General features: G+C 40.5%; 1 protein-coding gene across 1 annotated transcript in view; it reads left to right on the forward strand.

Moving 5' to 3' along the window:
• Itk (IL2 inducible T cell kinase) overlaps window positions 1-18,089 on the forward strand; it is a 63,346-nt gene that overhangs the window by 10,556 nt on the left and 34,701 nt on the right. The window contains exons 2-5 of the mRNA XM_005325447.4: window positions 9,219-9,323; window positions 10,758-10,839; window positions 12,578-12,706; window positions 16,027-16,067. Coding sequence (XP_005325504.2) covers window positions 9,219-9,323; window positions 10,758-10,839; window positions 12,578-12,706; window positions 16,027-16,067 — 357 coding nt within the window. The remainder of the gene's footprint in view (window positions 1-9,218; window positions 9,324-10,757; window positions 10,840-12,577; window positions 12,707-16,026; window positions 16,068-18,089) is intronic.

Raw genomic sequence — 18,089 nt, forward strand, 5'->3', positions numbered from 1 at the left:
GGTTGAGCACCCTAGATTCAATCCTTGGTACAGAAAAAAAAAAAGAAAAGAAAAGAAAACATCTCTAGAAGTGGAATTGCTGAGTCAAAGGCTATTTGCATCTGTTAACTTATTGAATATGACCAAATCAATCTCCATAAAAGTTGTACCAATTAACTTTGCCCAGAGCTACATGTGAGATGCCTATGTTTTCAAAACCTCAATAACACTGTTATCTTATGTTTTGATCTTTGCTAGTCTGAGAAGTTTTTAAAAAAATGGTATCTAAGTATAATTTATTTGCAATTCTGTTTTCTTAGCAACTTTAAGCATGTGAAAATATGTTCAAGAATCAACTACAGTTCTTTTACCTGATTTTCCACAAGTTTGTTAGTAACTTCCTTACTAATAATAGGAGCTCTTGTTTTTATTCCAAGTTATTTCCATTAAAAGTTTGTCATAGGATCCACCCACAATCATCACTTTCTGCTCTACACTTGATTCTACCTGCTTTTTCCTGAACCCGTGTTAATTGAACATTGCTTTTGTGTAAGGAGTTACTTCCTAAAATTCAGTGAAGTCATTATTAACTATATGCTTAGGCTACTGACTCTTCAGTGCTGAAAAGATTTGGAGAAAAAGTATTATTTCAAACCCATTAAACATCTCATATTTTCTATTCTGTAAAGATGAAGCACTTTAACTTTATTATTATTTTTTAATATCTACTTTTTAGTGTAGTTGGACACAATAACTTTATGTTATTATTTATTTTTATGTGGTGCTGAGGAGTGAACCCAGGGCTTTGCACATGCTAGGTGAGCACTCTCCCTCTGAGCCACAACCCCTGCCCAAAAGTTATTCTTTGTTAATGGCTACAGAGTAGGTACAGGATAGATGAATCATAACTACTGGAATTTTATGTTTCTCTAAATTTTCTTAGTGTAACAAATAACACTATTGGGAATATTCTTTTTCATCCTTCTCATCCATGCTTCTCAAAGCACAAAGAGCAGCGTGCATGACACCTGAAGGATCTACTACAGGCCTGGCACGTGGCACTTGGTCCCTGATCTTAGTTTCCACCTAAGTCCTTTTCTTTCTGCCCACTTTTGTAAGAAAATCTAAACAAGTGTTCATTTTTAGTCTTAGGACCATGTTATCTTTGTTTTTTTAAATACTTTTTAAATTGTAAATGGACACAATATCTTTATTTATTTATTTTTATGTGGTGCTGAGGATTGAACCCAGTGCCTCATGCATGTGACTCAACTGAGTTATAACCCCAGCCCAGACCATGTTATCTTAAACATTAATTGAGCATAGAATTTATTTCTGCATTTTTTGCTTTGCTTATAAATTACCACCTAACAGCACAAAGAATTGATTAATTAGAATCTGTTAGAATCTGAAGAATATAAGAGGATTGTCATGAACTTGAGCTTCCTTGGACACAGAAAAGCAGGTGGCAGGTGCTGCCTAGCTGCTGCTTTCTGCTAATGGGGTTATGAGGTTACAGGCGCAAAGAATTGCACCATTTCACCCACCCCGAGTTGAATGTGTGCCCCATAGCCATAACCACCTGTCAACGTAATATTACAGTGTGGTGTTTTAAAAATGTCTACTATTTTAAAAATGTATTTCCCTTTTTCTGCTTTCCTCTTTCTTTGTGCTTATTTTTTAAAATTTCAGATATTATAGAAATATATTATTTTCTCTGTGAAATTCTGCCACCCTGACATTCACAAGGAACAACAACATTAGCAGCTTGCAATAATTTTTCTCTTAAATTATTTTTTTTGGCTATTTCATAAATTAATACATATTTTATTTATTTTTCAAAAAATAAAATACTTCTGCAATTCTTTAAATCTGCTCTCATACATTTAATATGTATTTTTGTCCTTCTGTATAAATGAACTTTATTCTTTGTTAATGGCTACAGAGTCATCACAGGATGGGTAAACCATAACTAATGGGATTTTATGTTTCTCTAGATTTTCTTAGTGTAGTAAATAACACTACTGTGAATATCCTTTTTCATATGTACTTATACATTTTGGACAAATGTTTTCATAGGATTAGTCTTACAAGGGAATATATTTATTTCTTTTAGTTAACTACTTTTTAGTTCAATAAATGAAGTATGTGATTATGGTAAAATACCCAGAGTTCAGAAATATATGAGGGGAAAAGAAAAATTCCTTCTCTCTATCACCTAATCCCAAATTCCAAGACCATTTCCACAACTCTTGTGTTCATAGTTTCTTTCAAGAAAATACATTTATAATATTAATAGAGGATTAAATTGTCTTCTGAAAGCTACATAAGAATACAGTTCTTCTTCTTTGCTTTCTTTCCTTTTTTATCATTATTTTTTTTTCAATTTTTAAAATTCTCGCCTTTTGTCTTTGCGCAGTCAGGGTGTTACTATTGAAGACAGCAGACATTAAAGAAACTAAATTGTTTTCCCCACAACCAGCCTCATGGTAAACCACAATGTGAACACACTGAAGTGAAAAAAAATAGATGATTGGATGAGCTGAGTTAAAGGTCTTATGGAAACAAAGAAAGAAAAGAAGGCAGGTATGGATGGGTCACAGTTCCATGGTTTTACATTGGCCCAGAGAACTGGATGTCAGCTGCCTTAGCCCACGCCTTTCCAGGCTTCCAAGATTATTTGGGTTAAGTCACATGGAAGGTAGGCTGGGAAGGAGAGGAATCAACAACAGGGAACTACAAATCACACTGTTTCACAAGATAGTACTTTTCCCACAGAGACAGTAATGATCACATCTTTATTGGATGCTCAAGTCCTAGTAAACCCTGAGTGGCAGCTGTGATCATTCCCACTAAAGATGAGAAGGAAGTGAACTAAGATCAGAGCAGTTACCCAGTGCTGCCTGTCAATGGAAAGATTTAAATCCTGGCTTTTCCAAAACCTGAATCTCTATTTCTCTAGGCCTTCCATTTGAGAACACCCTTTTTCATAAACCCAGAACACTAAATTAGGGGAATGGGAAGGAATTTGTGGGTCACCTCAAGGAAGATTTCTGGAATTTCAATGGCACAATGGCTGTTCTATATTCAGAAGAGGCATTGAACAACACATTTGAATTGCCTTGTTAAAATAATCATTAGAAACACCTCCTGATCTTAGAGAGACTCTGGTATTGCTGCATGCAGTTAATTTTACTTTGTGATCTCAGGAGTCTTAAAAGCCCTACTCCTTTAGATGACTCACTGTGAAAAATATTCTCAACTGATGCTTAAAATTCCATTACTAAAACTCCCTGTCAGCTTAAATCTCTGATATCATTTCTAATATAAAGTCCTGTGAGACAAGACAAACTTTAGGCCAGTAGGTAAGTTATACTTTAAATAAAAGAACATTCAGGAAAAACTTTTTATAGGTGAATGGGAGGGGATACAAAAAGCTAAAGAGAGCAAATGTGGTAAATTGAGATGTTCAGGAAGCCAGTACCTTTCATGATTTTGCCCTGATTTTACAAATAATTTGCAAAATAGACAAATGACTTTTGGTTGTCAAAATCATCAACAGTAAAGAATTGTTCTCCCCAGTGGTGGTTCTTGTTTACATACTTGTCCAAAAGAAAATTCCCAAAGAAAATGTGCTCATAGAAAGAAAGAACACAGAGCAGGGAGGAAGAGCAGGAAGGAAAGATCAACATTAAACAGATACACTAGGTGGGAGGGAAAGGGAGAGAAAAGGGAAATTGCATGGTAATGGAGGGAGACGCTCATTGTTATACAAAATCACACATAAGAGGTTGCGAGGGGAATGGGTAAATAAACAAGGAGAGAAATGAAATACAGTAGATGGGGTAGAGAGACAAGATGGGAGGGGAGGGGAGGGGGGATAGTAGAGGATAGGAAAGGGAGCAGAATACAACAGTTACTAATAGGGCATTATGTAAAAATGTGGATATGTAACAGATGTGATTCTGCAATCTGTATTTGGGGTAAAAATGGTAGTTCATAACCAACTTGAATCTAATGTATGAAACATGATATGTCAAAAGCTTTGTAATGTTTTGAACAACCAATAAAAAAAAAAAAGAAAAAGATAAGGAAAGAAAGTATCCTTTGAGTGACCCGATTATCATTTTAATGACTTTAATTTGCTCATAGATTTATCTAGTTTTAAAAATCCTCTAAATTAACCCATTGATTCAGAGACTATAATTATGCCACTTTGAAAACAAATGAGTTGCTTCGGATTGTACAACTGGTAAGAAACATGGTTAGGCTTCAAACCTGAGTCTGCTGGACCTGAAAGCTCCAGGATTCGTTCTGCCTCACTAAAGCAGAAAGCTAAAGTTCTGCTGTTTTTCAGAAAAGTAGAAATGCCCTCTTTGGAGGGGGGGAATCTGACATGTAATTTGTCCTCATGCATCTGCCTGCTAGCCAAGCGGAGAAGGAGCACTGTTAGGGAGTTAAGAACAGTTGTTATGGGGAGAACTGGGGAATGTGTTCCACCTTTGAAACCCTGCAGAAGCAGAGATAAAACTCTACCAGGCCATGGCTTGGATAAATAGGTCATGCAGTTGATTGCTTAACATTGGATTTGGGTAGTGAATATTTTCTATGAAAATCGGAGCAAGAACAAAACCGTGAAGCACAGTAGTTATGTGGCCTGGCTCTGGAGTCATAAAATTGAGCTTGTATGCTGCCCTTTCACTAAGAGAGCTGACCTCTCCCAATCTCAGTTTTCTTACCTATAAAATGGAGGAATGGCTCGGCAAGGTGGTACATACCTGCAATTCCAGGTAGTTGGGAGGCTGAGGCAGGAGATCACAAGTTTGATGCCAGCCTGGGTAACATATGAGATCCTGTCTCAAATTTAAAGTATAAGGACTGGGTAATATAGCTCAGTGATATGTGATATAGCACCTCCGATTAACAATTCAATCCCCAGTACCACACACAAAAAAAGAAAAGAATAATACTTTGTTGGATCATGATTAAATGATTGTTCAGTGCCTGAAGTATAAATGCTCAAAAAGCCCTCATTATTGTCTGTTATTGTTTTTCCTGATTCTCTGTTTGAAATTCACAATCCAAGTTCTATTTTATACAAAATAATACCATATAAAGAAATAGTATATAAAAGCTACTTGCACAAGCTCGCCTTTTATGCAGATTTGTACACATCAGCATCTTGGATTGTTTTGACACATGCAGATGTACAGGCAATGCATTCGAATGTGAGGACAGTGTAGCTTTGAGCTGGGCCAAGAATAGAAACAAGGCTAAGCTAAACCCTGTGGCTTTTACCCCAAATGGTGCAGACAGAATAACAAGTAAGAATGAGGGCAGATTTGATTTGGTCTCTCTCTGGCAGCTTTTGTGTGGTTTCCTTGGAAGGTTTTATCCTGGCATTTTTCAGAAATAATAGAGTTGTTGGGGATGATTATAGACAATCACGGTTTCTCAGAGACTGAACTGTGAGTAGCCTATTCACTGGCTGCTCCCCAGGGACTAACAGGAGTGAAAAACTGGTCCTGCTATTTACCACAGATTGGATCTTCTAAGATCCAAGTAGAACTGGCCTCAGGGCCTCTGAAGACATTGGCCAGACAGGATGCATTGGAAGGAGGAAAGTCTGGCGCTCATTTGAGAATGAGAGGAATGTTGATGGTGAACTATGAAATCCATTCCAACAGAAGAGCAAACCCAAAACTGGTGTCACCTGATGGACTATGTCTCTTAAAATCCATGTTTGGAACCAGTGAATATTAAGAAATCAAAAGGGATCATCTGAGTTGAGATGAAAAAACCTCCCTTCGACATTGTGTGGCTATTGAGCACTTTACACGTGCAAGCCCAAACTGAGATGTGCTATAAATACAGAGACTTAAAAACATAGTACTAAGAAGGAATATATCTCACTAATTTTTATGTTGATCACAGTTTGAAATGATAATATCTTAGACATAGCAGGCTAAATAACATAATTGTCAAAATAATTTTACTTGTTACTCTTGCTGTTTTGAGTGTGCCTCCTGGAAAACTGCAAATTCCATGGTTAGCTTGCATTCCTTTTCTGTTGGACAGTGCTGCTTTAGAATTGCACATAGAAGTTTTATCCCTACTCTTTTTTTTTTTAAGAGAGAGTGAGAGAGGAGAGAGAGAGAGAGAGAGAATTTTTAATATTTATTTTTTAGTTCTTGGCGGACACAACATCTTTGTTGGTATGTGGTGCTGAGGATCGAACCCGGGTTGCACACATGCCAGGCGAGTGTGCTACCGCTTGAGCCACATCCCCAGCCCTATCCCTACTCTTAACTCCATTTAGTATTTGCCTCTACTTTATGCTCCATTGCGAAGAGATACTTACCTAGCACTTTTCTACCCAGGGATTTTGCTTGGCTGCTCACTCTACCGAGACTGTTCACTCCCCTAGACCTGCTCATAGATGACTCCCAGGAATGCCTTGTCTCCAGGGTCCTGCTCTAATGACCTGTCAGTGAGATCTACAAAATCTACCTGTCCATTCTCTTTATAGCACTTGGTTTGTCTCTCAGCCTTTCCAGCTTACAATAGGATTACATCCTGATAAGCCCATCATAAGTTCAAAATATTTTATGTCAAAACTGCATTTAATCACCTAACCTACTGAACATCCTGCCTTAGCAACACAATGCACTATAGAATACCGCACTGATTGTTTCCCCTAGTGACCATGTGGCTGGCCATAGCTGTGGCTTGTTGCCACTGCCCAGCACGGAGAGACAGAGTATGGTGCCACATGTTGTTAGCCCAGTAAAAGGTTAAAATTCATATTTAAAGTACAATTTCTACTGAATGTTTTCACACCATTGTAAAGTCAAAGAAAAACAAAATCCTAAATCAAACCATCTTAAGCCATGGACTATGTATAATATGAGCCCCATGAGAGAGTCTGCCACATTTATGGGCCCCATCTCCTGAACTCAAAACAACGTCTTGCTCATAGCTGACACTTGATAAGTATTTTCTGAATAGTTAAATGCCCTAAATCTGATTAAGATGATTTAAACTGTGTTCTGGCCTGGTTGGTCTTCTCTTCCTAGTTAGCTCTGCCATGGGCCAGCCTCTTTGCTAGCCACTGGGAGATGGCACAGATGTCCTGGTCTCGGCCCTTCAAAAAGCTCTGAACTTAAGTCTTTTTCAAACACAAAAATGTCAGCCAACGGAGTTCTCACAATGCTGCCATGAGCCTTTTGTTTCATTTTACGAGATATACTAAGGAAATAAACCCATAACGATAGAAACAGGGCAACCTCAAATCTCAGGCTCCTTGCTCAGAAGAGTTGCAGATGGGTGTTGAAAAGGCAGCTAGCTCCTCTGTGCTCTTCTGTTTTTGCAAAACAGATCAGCCATTCCTAAGAACTATGATTATGGGCAGAACAAGGGTATGTATTTCTAGCTGTGGAAGACTCTAAATGAGAAGTCAGTTTGAGTTCAAAGGGTACATGTTTGCAGAGGTTTGTAAGACAGACCTTGTAATGTTAGATTACAAAAGCAACTTCTAAACCAATATGTGAGTGGATACTCATGTGTGTGTGTGTGAGAGAGTGTGTGTGTGTACACACACACACACACTCTCACACACACACACATACATATATAAATGTACAGGAGAAAGAAAACGACATTCCAAATGGCTTCCCTGGTGTACCTCAGGGTTAGAGAAGGCTAGACAATAAGGCATTATAAATATTTTCTTCACATATCTCCATGTTGGGTTGTTTTTGTTGTTGTTGTTTTGTTTTTTGTCTAAACATGGATAGATTTTGGTTTTCAAAATGCCTAAAATAGTTTTTATAAGAAAATTTTAAAAGACACACCACAAAGCTTCCCTGTATTTGATGAGGTCTATTTCTCAGCTCTTGAGTTTTTTCACCTCAGTTCTGTGCCTCAACTACTAAAGCAAAGACGTGCTTCCAGCCTGAGGATCAAAAGGCAGGAAGTTAAGACTGCAGTCACTTCTGGAGAATTTGATGATGTCATGGATCTCAGTGATAACCAAGTACATCTGAGTATAATGACTGTCTTGTAGTCGTTAGGATTTCCTTAGCCTCTGTATTTGGGAAGGTACCTTTTTTTTTGAGGGCACCTGTTATAAACCAGGCAATTTGTGTATATAATCATATTTTTATTCCCTAGTCAACTCCTTAAAAGGTAGATGGTGTTATTCTCATAAGATATAGAAACCAAGATTCTAGAAGGTTAGATGAATTGTCACAGAGCTGATAAGAGGCAAAGCCCAATTTTAAACCTCTCCTTTCCAATGTAGTACTGATTTTACCACCATTTGCTACCTCTTTAGAAAGGACAATCTACATTGATATGTTTTGCAATGACATAGCTGAATTAAACTCTGTGCTCAATGACAGCCTAATTGTAGGCACCTGAGAAAAGCCTCTGCTATCCAAAAGCCTTTCCCTAACTAGCCTTCCTTGAATCTTGACAGCCTACCAATAGAATCTGTCCCATTGTGTAAGGAATCCCATCCCCTGGGATCCATTTTCCAAGCATAAAGACCCTTACAAATGGGCAACGTGTAACATCAATAAAAATCACAAACACCATAATTATCAGGGAAATACATCTAGCAAGCTTCCAAGGGAATGAGACATTGGCCTGTAAGATTTAATGGAAAGGGGGAAAAGTGCGACAGGAGGGATAGTTACAGAGAACAGAAAGGCATACCCCACTGGGTTTCCATTGTGGTAATGTGAATAACTAAGGGACATGGAGAAGCCAGACTCAGGAAAGAAAGATTTCACTCATAGCATCCATTACTACCCAGGTCAGGCCTGAGCTCAATTACTGTGTGAAAAATGTCATTGGATGAGCACACAGCAGAGAATATTGGCAACTCTTTAGTTCATTTCCCATAGGAAAATGAACTACACTTCCCAGCTATGAGTTCTGCAAATACTTCCATTTGTCACCAGGACAGGGAAGGTATATAAGACTATATAGTGATTCTGTCAAGAAGACCATTCAGAAGGCACATTCTCCGACAAGTCTGCTTGGTGCTTTTCTCAGACTGTATTTAATCAGACTGAAGGCCAGGAGGCAGCTTTAGGTTTTGTGGTTGAGAACATTGGGTTAATTTACAAAGGTAATGGAACTCATCTAGCAGTGGCTTTCCAGAAGCATTCCAGTTAAAAATATTGTCTTATCTCCTACTTAAATGGTATCTGCTTTTTTTTTCTCTCTCACAGAAAAAGCGGACATTGAAGGGCTCCATTGAACTCTCCCGAATCAAATGTGTTGAGATTGTGAAAAGTGACATTAGCATCCCATGCCACTATAAGTACCCGTTTCAGGTAAGTCTACCAGGCCTAGGGCACATAGTTTTTTGTTCCCTCACCATGGTTAAAATCCTCAGTCATTCTGAGAGAAAGTGAAGAGAAAATAACTCTTCAGCCCTAGAACTTAGATCAAGCCGTGAGAAAGCTGCTGTAACATTCATTCAGCAATGGCTAAGCACACACACAAAAAAAGGTTGTTCTTCTTCATTCTCTTTTCTCTTGTGTCTTCCATATCTCAAGGAAAGTTCTAGTTACTCTGCACCTGGAGGAAGGGTAATCTGTTCTCAAGAGCCCCACCTAATGTTCCCGTGCCATTTACTCATGATGTGGAGCAACAGATTGTGATTCTTGATTATAAATTGCTCAAGGTTTTTAAGGGAAAAAGATTCCAATTTTGCAATTAATGAACTATCTGAATATGGTTGAGCTGTTCAACACAGTAGCAACTAGCCTTATGTGGATGGTTAAATTAATAAAATGATATTAAAAATTCAGCTCCCTAGTCACATTGGCCATATTGCACATGTTCAATAGCCACATGTGGCTAGTACATACTGTGTTGGACATAGATGATTGTAGACTATTTTTCACTGCAGAAAGTTCTATTGAACAGAGCTGGAGGAAGGTACCTATAGTACATCTGACTTATCACTCTTGGCATTTATGGCTCTAAACATGTGGATATCTCCTTGCACATCCCATACTTGCTTGCCAACATGAGAGGTGAATATTCCATACTAAATGTGTCATAGAAAATAATCTTTTTTTTTCTACTAGAAAATTGGCCCATATGAGTTGGAATTTTCAAGAGCAAAAGTAAAAGGATTGAGATGAATTTCCCAGGTGTTAAAAATCCCAGTGACAAATGAGTACATGAAAAAAATTGATGAAATTCAATGATCTCTCGTTTAGCTAATAGTATTGTACTAATGCCAATTTCCTGCTTTGAAAGTATGCTACAGTTATGTAAGATGTTATCAGTGGGGAAAGGTAGGTGAAAAGCATACAGGAATTCTGTACTATTTTTGGAAGTTCTTGTGAGCCTTTACCTATTTAAAATAAGAATTTTTAAAAGTTCTGGTTACACATTTGTCATCTAATAACTTATTCTTACATATACTGGAAGGATTTTTTTTTTAATCACGGAGAAATAAACATGCTATCTAGTCAAGAGGAGAAATTTCTCCTATTTTAATTTAGCAGTAGATTGTGTGGCATGGAATCTCAGACAAGCAGCCTAAGATGTGGATGTTTACCCTCTGATTGCACAGCCCCTAAACATCTGGATAAAAACATCTTAGAGACCAGTTCCCTGATTACCCAGATTTACTTATATGAACAATGACGAACACTGGAGACCCCTCCTTCAGCCAGTAAGCCAGATGTGTCTGCTGTCAGTCACCCATCTTTGGGCACCCTGCTCACATTGGATTTTGTGTGTGTCCCCAGGTTGTGCATGACAACTACCTACTGTATGTGTTTGCTCCAGACCGTGAGAGCCGGCAGCGCTGGGTGCTGGCCCTTAAAGAAGGTAATCAGACTCCTGTGCCATTGAGTCACTGAGACCTTTCATCTTACGGTAGGCTAGGGTTCTACAATAGAGTAGAATGTGGTTTGAGAGCAACTGACCCCAAACATTACTCCCTTTTGGTGTTAATAAGGTCCTAAGTATTTATCCGAGGACCAAGATTTTTACATTTTTAAACAGCCTATTTTAAAGTCTTAAATAAGACCCACCCCACCCCCCACACGCACAAGTTTTTCCTCTTGTTCAACAAAAAAACTAAAATATTTACTCTCTGGTTTTTTAAGAAAAAGTTTGTAACCCCTACTACAAGTGAGAGGTAAGAGTATGGCCTGGGGTTGGATGACTTGTTTAAGTTAAACGTGTGGCTCTTCCATTTACTCTTCTATCTTGGGCAAGTTATTAGCTGCTCTGAGTTTTGGTTTCCCATCTATTAAACAAGAAGAGGAGGAGCAAATAACAGAATGTGCCTCTAAAACCTGATGTGAGAAAACCTCTTGAAACTATCCTGGTTATAGTCAGCACCCAATAAACACTAGCTAACTTTTAAGCCATTCAGGCCATCAAAAAGTGCATTTCTTAAGCCTTACCTTTCTGATGACATAATTGAGCAGCACAGTGTCTTAATTCTATGGCATATAGAGCCAGGTCACTAAGGTAAATATTCCAGCTTAGCCAATTATTAGTGTGTGACCTTGCCCAAGTTCCTTGACCTTTGTGTGTCTCTATTTCCTCAGCTATAAATTTTGACTAATAACAGTCACCAGGTTGTTGGGACAATTAAATGAGTTAGGGCCTGTAAGGCACTTAGAACAAGACTCACCTCCCCCCCGCCCAAAAAAAAGAGCACTGGATCTGTGTGACTATTATGGTCTTTTAGCCTGAAGCACCCAATTTGTCAGGAGATCAGGGTTCAAATATTAATCTGTCTCTAAGTAGCTGCAAAGACTAAGGAGAAGAAAGCTTCTTTATATCTCTGGAGCCATGATTCCTCTATCTGAAAATTGAGAATAAACTTACAAGTGCTATCTACTTCCAAGGTTGTTGTTTTGAGTCTCAAATGGGATATGAACAGGCAAGTTCAGGGTAAGCCGGAAAGTGCCCTTATTAAAAACATCATGGGACAGATAGAACAAACACTAAAAAGTAATCAAAAGGGTCCAAGCATAACCACTGGCACCCTCCCTCTGTGCAAGGGTTTTATACATAGGATGTTGAAGCTGGAAGGAGCATTTGTGATCAACTGGCTAGTTCTATGGGTCTTATACTTTTCTTTTCTTTTCTTTTCTTTCCAATAGCAGAGTCCCTTTTTTTTTCCTACCAGAATTTTATTTCAAATTCACATCTAGAAGGGTTAAAAGCAAAACTGTTGTGGTTGAAGTGAGAAGACGAACAGGTGGGAATCCTACCCTCTCAGACTTCCCATTGCCCCTAAATCCTCTTTGTGAAGTTCACTGATTCAGTTTAATAACCTCATTGCACAGTGGAGGAAACCGAGGCTCAGATGAGAGTTTGCCCAACCTGGGAACACACAGCAGGTTGGAGGCAGAACTAAAGAAGAACACAGATCTGCTGAAGCCAAATCTAACACGTGTTCCCCCAGTAGATAGCGCAGTGAATTTATTTGCCATCTGACTGTTGTGGATAATATTTGCTCAGATCACACAACAGGAAGGTTATGACACTGATGATCCTTGAAAGAATGCCCTGGAAATAACTCTTCTGTGGTGTCAATCCCTTTCAGAAACGAGGAATAATAATAGTTTGGTGTCCAAGTATCATCCTAATTTCTGGATGGATGGGAGGTGGAGGTGCTGTTCTCAGCTGGAGAAGCTTGCAGTAGGCTGTGCCCAGTATGATCCAACTAAGAATGGTAAGACTGGGAATTCCATTTGTGTGTGTGTGTGTGTGTGTGTGTGTGTGTGTGTGTGTGTGTGTGTGTTTGAAAGGACTGGGCTGTCAAGGATTAGATGTGAATTTCTACTTTTTCAGAATTTTCAGAGGGGAATCATCTTTCTTTACCTCTACTCTGCTCATGTTCATTCATCTCAAGGTTGGTGTCTATATACCTCCTAGCTACTCGAAGCATGGTTTTCACACCAACAGCATCAACACCACCTGGGAGCTAGTTAGAAATGCAAATTCTTTGATCCCATCCCAGATCTTCTGGATCAGAATGTGCATTTCAACAAAAATCTCTAGATTTATGTGCACAGTAAAGTTTGAAATATAACCTAGTGGTAGGAAATTTGATGGTGTAGTCTACTTAAATCTTAAGTTATATTGACAGCATTAAGAAGTACATAATACTTATTCAATATTTTTATACTTATTTATGTTTTATTTGTATTTCTTAATTATTTATTAAAGTGGCATCACATTGCATATGTGTCTAATTACACAAATTCAACTCTATACCCTTGGGGGAGAGGGGAGGAAAATACCTTTATTTTACTACCCATCAAACTTGCTCTTTACTTACACAGTCTCAGAGGAAAAGAGGCTATGGTCTAAAAGCAAAGTGAAAACAGAAGTGGTTTCTTGATCTTTGACATCAAAGGCTCAAGTCCTGGGAACTGGACAGCAACTTGAATATATCTTATATTATAACTTTAGTACCTTAACCTCTAATAAAGTGCAGCTTCACTCTAATAGACTTGCATGGCATGTTCTGCTCTTGCTCCCCACAGCCTTGTAGGGTAGATGTGTGATGATAAAGAAATGGATGGCCTTGAGTATTCATTCTGGGAAGGGCTCTGCAAATCCATTGTTGAATAAGGGGGATGGCCCAAGCAAGCTGGTGCTTCCACTTTCCTCTTCTCTAAACTCTCCTACCATGGCTCCCTTTTCCCTCCTTCCTCTCTTTCTCTCTCTCCCTCCCTTCGTTTCTCTCTCTCTTTCACTAACTTAATACTTGAGACTGACAGCAGGCGGATGTAACATGTGGCTGGGTTTTCCGTGGCTTCCTGAGTCACAGCCTGTCTCAGCACCACTCAAGAAACCACCACCTCTCACCTTCCCCCTCGGGAAAGAAAGTCTTTCAAGGTCACCAGTCCATTGGCCCCAGAGAATAATTACTGAGCTTCAGAAGTCAGTGATCCTGCACATTGGCCCTGTTGGTTCTACTTGGGAGGGCAGCATGTGATGAGAAAAAAAAAAAAAAAAAAAAAACAGAACCTTTAGTGCGGGCAGAAGCTACTGCAAAAGCAGCATGGGGCAGCCTTGCCTCAGTGAGTGGAAGCCCTTCCCCGAACTAGAAATCTGGTCTCCAAATTCCTGCTGGTACCGTGCTGTGGTCCCTCAGGAAAGTCACTTGACCATCAATGCCCTTGTCTCTAAAATGGTAGGAGAGGTCTTAGGGGCCAAAGACGAAATAATACTCATGGCCCCTTCCAACTCTGAAATTCCTTGAATGGTTGTTTCTATTTTGTAACTATTTCAATGTGCATTTTGTAACTATTCCTTTGCAGTATGCACAGATATTCCCTCTGCTGAATCCTAGACACCTGACTGAGGTGCTAGGTGCATCAGACTGACTCACCATAACTAGTACTGGTCATGTAAAGCTCCTACCGACATTAACCTAGACCTAGCAACTCTCAGTCATTTCCATGGGTGTGCTGTGCAGCCACCTGCTAATGGTTTGTCCTGCTGCAATCCCACTGCCATCTCTGCCTCTGAGCATCTCCTCAACCCTCAGTTAAATAACCTCACCCACCATATGTAGACAGGGTTCTATACTTTGTGTGGTTGCTGGGAGGTTTTTGGGGTTGTGAAAACCTCTTAGCATAGCTCCTGGCATTTAGAGAGTTCTCAATAAATGCTAACCGTGTCTAATAGTCTTTCTTATTTGTGGAGGAAAGAATCTGAGGCTGAAATAGGACAATGTGAGTATCTGCAAAGCAGCATAAATGGCTGAGTAGAAATAGATCCTGTCACACCAACCCACAGCATCACTGGTTTCTGTAATAAGAGCCAGCCCTAATCACATTTCATACCATGGTCACACACAGGGAGAGGAAGGAAGGAAAGAACAAGGCCACAGAAAAAGAAAAGGCCAGTCACAGAATGTCTGGTGCTGGAAGGGGCTCAAGGCTATACAGCTTATAAATATAGAGCTGAGGTTAGACCACCAGTCTCTGGCTCAAGTTGAGTGCAGTAGGAGCCATTTTTCTTAGTGTGTGTGTTATCCTTGTCTGTTAATTGTAAGCCCAAGTTCGTACCCCAGCCTTCCCTTGCTTAAGGAGTTGGCACAGGGCTGGGCTGCAGCCTCAATGTGCTCATCTCCTCTCCCACATCCCTTGACGTGGGCTGTCCAAGGGCAAGTCCACTTCATGTTGAGATGAGGCCTCACTGCCTGCCTATATAAACCCTTCCCTTCTAATCTCTAATGATGAAAGCACTGGGCTGAAGCCTGTGCCATCCCTCCCTACCTCACATGTGCTTCTCCACACAGACACACAACTGTGACCCATTCATGCCAGCCCTGACCTTTGCAGTGCCAGAGAGCAGAAAAGTGAGAGATGGAGATGGAGAGAAGAAAGGATGAAGAGAATGAAAAGGAGAGAGAGAAGAGAAGGGAGGAAGGAGGAAAGAGAGGAAAGAGAGGGAGATATGGAGACATAAAGAGAAGTAGAGAGAGGCAGACAGTGAGGTGGAGAGAGATGGGCTGTAGTTTAGGGAAAGCAACAAGTTCAGAGGCCTTTCAATGCCAATTAAAAACAGATTTCATCCCACTCAAAGAGGAGCACAATGACCTCCCACCTCATCCACCCCCTCCTCAGGCCCACAACACACCAGGAAACCAGTGAGTCACTGTCCCCTGAGTCACCAGTTCCCACTCCTGGCCTTAGCAGGTGGCACATACATTTGTGGAAGTCTCTGTACCTGCAGAAAACGGCTCAAGACTCACCCCCTCCCCAATCAAGTTTTTCCTGGGAATACAGAAAGTTCAGAATATTAATTTCTAGAAGTCTCTAGTGTTTTCTAGAAAAGGTAATTGGAAACCAGCGGTGAAAGAGATAAACAGGCTCTTCCAAGGCCAACTCTAGTTTCTGTGTGTCTCGTCATCTCCTTCTGGCCCCTTTCCCTCTGTTGTTTTCCTTCCACCCTTTTTCTCTGAAAGGCCCCCAACCTCCGGTTGGGCCCAGTGAGTTTCATGCTCACCTTCTTTTTCTGTTTTTCTTGTTTCAGCTTCAAAGAAGCCTCTTCCTCCTACTCCTGAAGATAACAGGGTGAGTGAGTAGCCAGCTCCAGGCACAGGTGGGCCGACAGAGCTGCAGGCCCAAGGGCACCTGCCCATGCTTCTCAAACCCTGGATAGATACCGCAGACCTGGCGTTTCAGCACGACTCGGCGTGTTTTTTGTGCTCTTTCGTGGGTCTGTCCACTTCAAGGGCCACTCGGCTGCTGAAGCCCCACCTCCCCATTTTCACTTTATAATCACAGATATTAAACTGTGTATTTACTCTGTGCTTTGACATACTAGCACTCTAGAGATATAAATTTGATAACACTCTGTCATGAAGCATATCCTTATTTTTCATTATTTGTGTTAAAACTAAGTATCTCTTCTACCCACCTCAGAGGGTTATAGTTTTATTCTCATTTTAGAGCTTGGGTAATCAAGTCCCAAGAGATGTCTTGGAGGCTTTCCGAAGTACACTTAGCAGGATGCAGTTTCTGGTGTGCTGGTCTTTAGCTTGAGTGGTGGTTCTCAGTGGTTGGTCCATAGACCAGCAGTATCAGCATTGCTCGGGAGCCTGACAGGAAGGCAGCTTCTCAGGCAACACCCCAAACCTGCTGCATCTACACATCTAGGGTAGGGACCTATAGTGTGCCTTTGAATAAGCCTCCAGGTGATTCTAAGGTACATTCACGTTTGAGAATCTGTAATGTACTGATTTATATGACTCCATGGTACAGCATCAACTCTGAGGAAGATTGTTAAGAAGACAGGAAAAAACAAAAACAAAAAACAGGAGAGAATTGGCCTTCATTTTCTGGTCATATAATTCCGAGTACCTACATTTAAGCACTTTTCCTCTATTCCAGAATCTACCAATTCTGACTCTTCATGCTTCTTCTTGAAGACTGAGCTCTGCTTCCCCCCACCCCCAACAGCCAACGTGGTGACATTTCAAAAACTGGCAGCTTCCCCATGAAGGAAGATCTAAATCCTGAAAACTTCAGGCTGGTTTTTAGATCTGTCATCAGCCTACTCCCTCACAACAGGGAAGAGCTATGCTACTGTAGCAAAAAATGAGCTCCTTACTTTAGTTCCACTGGCCCTCTGAAGACTGCTTTAACGTTCTCCTTGCAGATGTGGTTTGGAACCCCTCTGCTCTCGCTTGCAGATGGTTCCCCTGGCAATCCCACCCAAACCCATTCCACTCGACCTAAGTCAGTCTGCCCTTGCCTTATTCTCAGTGTCCATGAAAGGGAAGTCCATTGCCCCTCGAACTCTGCCATTTGGCTTTTCAGACCTGAAGGAGCAGCATCCATACTGTTTTGAACATTGTGACCACAGGGTTTCTGAACCATTGCTCTAATTTCAATCACACCTCTAAAGCGGTTTCAACATTTCTCTTACTCTGAGCTGCTTGAAGTCATTTTCTCTTTTTACCTACTTTCTCTCTTATCTGAGGAGAACAATGTTTTTAAGCTGTTTTAGGACTCATGCTGTAAGAGAAAAGACTGTGGAGAGATCCTTCAGAGAGGGAGGATAGCTGTTTGGGGTCAAAATGGAGAATCTCCATGGTCAGACAGTCCCAGACCTCTCTAGGGAGCAAACAAGATCATGGTGTCTGCTGAAGTCCAAATTCCAATTCCTCTTGGCCCCCTTATTTTCAGGAGCTCACCTCATCCTAAGAGGCCACTCAGCACTGTGTCTGCCTATATCCTTTCTCCCTCACTCCCTACCAAGGCACTCTACCCCTGCCACTGCCACCCAGGCTGTCTTGGAGGGCCCCTCAGCCTAGGGGAGCTCTCCCCACCTGGGTCCAGGAGAGCTCTTGGGGATCGGGGGTGTTTTGAGGCTTAAAGCAGAGAAGCCAGGACGTGGGACCCTCATCTACTTCAAGACTCACTGTACCCCCTCAGCTTCCAAGCAGCCTTTTTGAGCACAAAGTCCATCATTTTCTACAAATGTCTTCCTTTGATCTTTTTACTCTAATCTAGTGGTTCCTAACCCTATCAAACCCATTGTTCCCTTTTTATGACAAATATGTTATAAAGATCCCTTTGTTATCCTGAAAA

This window comes from Ictidomys tridecemlineatus, chromosome 1 (assembly GCF_052094955.1).
Source record: "Ictidomys tridecemlineatus isolate mIctTri1 chromosome 1, mIctTri1.hap1, whole genome shotgun sequence".
In the NCBI taxonomy this organism is placed as follows: Eukaryota; Metazoa; Chordata; class Mammalia; order Rodentia; family Sciuridae; genus Ictidomys; species Ictidomys tridecemlineatus.